Source organism: Morone saxatilis, unplaced genomic scaffold (assembly GCF_004916995.1).
Source record: "Morone saxatilis isolate NCDOM2014 unplaced genomic scaffold, NCSU_SB_2.0 Contig24, whole genome shotgun sequence".
In the NCBI taxonomy this organism is placed as follows: domain Eukaryota; kingdom Metazoa; phylum Chordata; class Actinopteri; family Moronidae; genus Morone; species Morone saxatilis.
Genome location: NW_023339807.1, coordinates 14,098,732 through 14,099,217, shown reverse-complemented (window position 1 = coordinate 14,099,217; position 486 = coordinate 14,098,732). Strand labels below are relative to the sequence as shown.

At 38.1% G+C, this 486-nt stretch overlaps 1 protein-coding gene across 1 annotated transcript in view; it reads left to right on the top strand.

Moving 5' to 3' along the window:
* Positions 1–486, top strand: part of LOC118335330 (DENN domain-containing protein 3-like) — a gene marked incomplete in the record, with an annotated part of 15,127 nt that overhangs the window by 10,272 nt on the left and 4,369 nt on the right. Inside the window, 1 exon segment of the mRNA XM_035671564.1 lies at positions 181–310. Within this exon segment, the coding sequence (XP_035527457.1) occupies positions 181–310 (130 nt within the window).

The following is a 486-nucleotide window of genomic DNA, read 5'->3' as shown; positions in this document are numbered from 1 at the left end:
GGCTCTAATTACAGTGAATGAGTGACAGAGCCTGAGCCTGTAGCATAATATGACCACTATAGCAGTGATTTGGTTATTTTTTGACAATGTAGGTCAATATCCAGTGTGTTGTTTTGTTTACTCCCTTGTATTAATGTACTAACATTTTTTTAACATATGGTTAATTTATTGTCTCTTTAGGACCCTCAGTACATGACTCAGGCTCTGACCAATGTCATGTTAATGGACGCTGTCATGGCCTGCCTGCACACCCAGAGGCCCGTCATTGCTGCCTCAAAGCTGGCTTACTTTGACAAGATCAAACATGAAGGTCTGGGGTCACTTTTGTGTAGTTTTTTTTTCGGCTTTCTTTTCACACAAATAAAGAGGATCGTTTTGCTTGCTTCATTGTGGATAATAGTTACTGGGTTAATCATTAGGTCTGTAAAATGCCAGAAAGTATAGTGTAGATATAAAACAGTACCAAATATATTCAGTTTACTAACT